We start from the raw sequence: 2,863 nt of genomic DNA on the forward strand, positions 1-2,863 counted from the left end.
AAACTCGTAACATTACGCATTAAACTCACTTTGATCACACACGTACACCTTTGCGCTATTAGCTCATGAATTTCATATCAAACCCAAGTATTAAGGCGAGTAAACTATTAATCCAAACAAGTTTTCTATACATATACACATGAAGTTACAATTACAGAATATACTTGGCATTCTCATCTATTAGTGAGAGAGAGATGTGTTGCCTCAACAACTAGTTAACAAAGTTTGCAATGTATATTTTATGGCCAAACTTTGCATATATATATATATATATATTTTTTTTTTTTTGCCTATATCCAAATAATTCCCGTATATAGCAGTCGACTCTAGTTTGTTGTGTGAGTCAAAACTCGCACGAGGTGCCGAGCCTCTGTTTAAACCCCATGCTCTGCCTCCCTGCCAGAGCCAACGGCAGCTGCTCCTCAAACCGCGCCAGGAACAGCCTCCATTCCTCCTCGCTCAGTCCCTCGAAGGAAACGCTTCTGATCCCGTCGTGGTTCAGGTCCGCCGCCGAGAAGCTGAAGCTTTTGGCGATGACACCGGCGGCCGCGGCCTTGTGCTCCTTCACGCTGCCTTCGCCGTCGCTGACGTCGACGCCGGTGGAGGAGTCGTGCTCGTCGAAGGCCTTAGTTGGACCCTCGACCTGGCGCCGCAGGAAGAGGGGCACGCCGAGAACGTCGTCCTCTGTGCGCCTCTCCGGGAATATTCCGTCGTCATCGTCCATGTCGAAAAGGTAGTCCGCCGCCTCGCCGCTCGCTTCCTCGTCGTCGCTGTTTCCGTGATTTAAATTGCAGCGGGAGAAGAAGACACCGACGAAATACTTCTAAAATTTTATGAATTACCTTTGCGGGAGAGGATGGTCAGGCGGAGAGAGGGAGCTGTTCCTCATGGACTCTTCCACGCTGATGCATAGCGCTTCCAGCTCGCTCGGTCCTTCCCCTAGTCCGGAGAAGTCCCGCGTCATCATCTGCCCGATCTCCGCCAGGCACAGCCCCGCCTCCACCGCCCTCTTCAGCAACACCGTGCACACCACCAGGACCCGCAGGCTCGCCTCTCGCAGCGACGGTAGCTCCGCGCGCAGCAGCTCCACGTCCCGGAACGGCTCCAGTGACGCCACGTACTTCTCCTCTGCTTCCGAGAACGGCACCGCCGCCTGTGGCCAGTGCAGCCACTCGAAGTAGGGATCCTCCAGATGCTCCGGCAGGCATAGCCCGTGGTCGATCGGCACCAGCTCAACCGTCGCCTCGTTGCCGCAACCGCCATTCCCCTTCTTCACCAGGATGTTTCCGGCGTGCCGGTCCACGTTCAGGATCCGGACGTCGATGATTCCGATCCGGTGCACTGACGCCACCGAGAACCGCGACGGCCCGATCTCGCCCGCGTCGTACTCGTGCGGCACGAACCGCTGGATCGACGCGACGCGCTTCGTCACCGCTGTCTGCTCGCAGGAAACGGGACGGCTGATCATGATCAGCGCCGTCGGCGGGACGTCGGCGAAGGTGCCGTGGTCAAGGAGGTAGGCGGCGACCTCGCGGACGCCCATCTCGCTGGCCTGCGCCGCCAGGTGCTTGAGCACGGACCGCCCCTGTTGCGGCTGCGGCGGGCCATCGAGGTCCATCACCTTCACGACGGCGAAGTTCTCCCCGAAGCGGTCGAAGAGATAGTGCGCGGCGCTGACGCCGTTGCCGACGGGGACTGGCGTGGCGCCGGAGGCCAGCGCGATTTCTGCCTCGACGACGAGGGCGTGGACTGCGCCGCAACGGCCGCCGGAGACGATCTCGAGTCGGGCGATGCGGTCCCTCCGGGGTTCGTCGGCGGCCGCCGCCGCAAGTGCAGAAGCGGCGTCGGAGCAGAGGCAGGGGGTGGAGACGCTGCGGGTGAATTTCCCGCCGCGTTTAACGTGGACATCAAAGCGCGCAGAGAGCGGCGCCACCGCAGGCGACGCGGAGGGCGGCGGGTCAGGTTCGAAGAACGAGAGCAAATGGGGGAAGGAGAGAAGCAGGCATCGGCGGTGCCTACTGGGCGGCTTGAGGCCATGGCGATGGTCGACTGCGACGGCGGCAGCCATGAAAGGCGGTGAGCATCGGTGGGGGTGGTCGGTATGCATGCATGTGTCCTTTCACCTCGTGTTAACCATCTCACTTCTCGCCATTAACACTGCTAAGGTTTCTTCTTCCCGTGGACAATACATCGAAAATCAAAAGGAAGAGGAAAAGGGAAGGAGAGTGAAAAGTCAGGAACCAGAGAGATAGAACATAAGGGATGCAGAACAGAAGCTCGTCGGTCGTCGGGTGCAGCTAGCGTTGCGGGGTTCGTCGACGGCTGGATCGGATCGATCACCCCACCGCCACCCTTCTCCTCCTCTCTCTGCTTCTCTCTACGTCAGTCACGGGCTAAGGGCTCTACTTTTTTCCTTCCACCTCTGGCCATTTATTGAGCTCCGCGCGTCACCGGCTTCTGCGCCGATGATAAGAATTTTGGGAGCTCCTAGAAATGGATGGATGGATTGGTTCCTGATTCTGCTCGTTTTAGCAGCTGCTTCTTCTTCTTCTTCTTTGGATTTGAATGGAGTTTGTTGTTTCTTGTTCAGTCGATGGTGATCTGCTGATTGCCGTTAATGGGATGGATTCCACGCACCAACGGATTAGCTAAAAATGGCCGCCGCTTCCATTCCAGCCTGAAACCACGCGCGATCACCCGCTCGGCCTTTCGCTGTCGAGCAATTTAAAGAATTATATTCTTAGACGAAGAATTTTTGGCAAATCACGAGATTGAGTTTTATTATTTTGGTAATGATGGTGTAAAAGAGAGAGGTGTTAAAAGAAGAATAGGAAGAAGATAAAATAGAAGAATAATAATTAAT

The 2,863-nt window shown here is 56.1% G+C and overlaps 1 protein-coding gene across 1 annotated transcript; it reads right to left on the reverse strand.

The window, feature by feature from the left end:
• Positions 1-343: 343 nt before the first annotated feature.
• Positions 344-2,068, reverse strand: LOC122019167 (phosphatidylinositol 4-kinase gamma 8-like). The gene is made up of 2 exons (XM_042576664.1): positions 843-2,068; positions 344-770 (listed from the first exon to the last, which is right to left on the reverse strand). The coding sequence occupies exons 1-2, from the start codon at positions 2,066-2,068 to the stop codon at positions 344-346; spliced, it is 1,653 nt and encodes a 550-aa protein (XP_042432598.1).
• Positions 2,069-2,863: the final 795 nt, after the last annotated feature.

The sequence above is a fragment of the Zingiber officinale genome, chromosome 9A (assembly GCF_018446385.1).
Source record: "Zingiber officinale cultivar Zhangliang chromosome 9A, Zo_v1.1, whole genome shotgun sequence".
Lineage (NCBI taxonomy): Eukaryota > Viridiplantae > Streptophyta > Magnoliopsida > Zingiberales > Zingiberaceae > Zingiber > Zingiber officinale.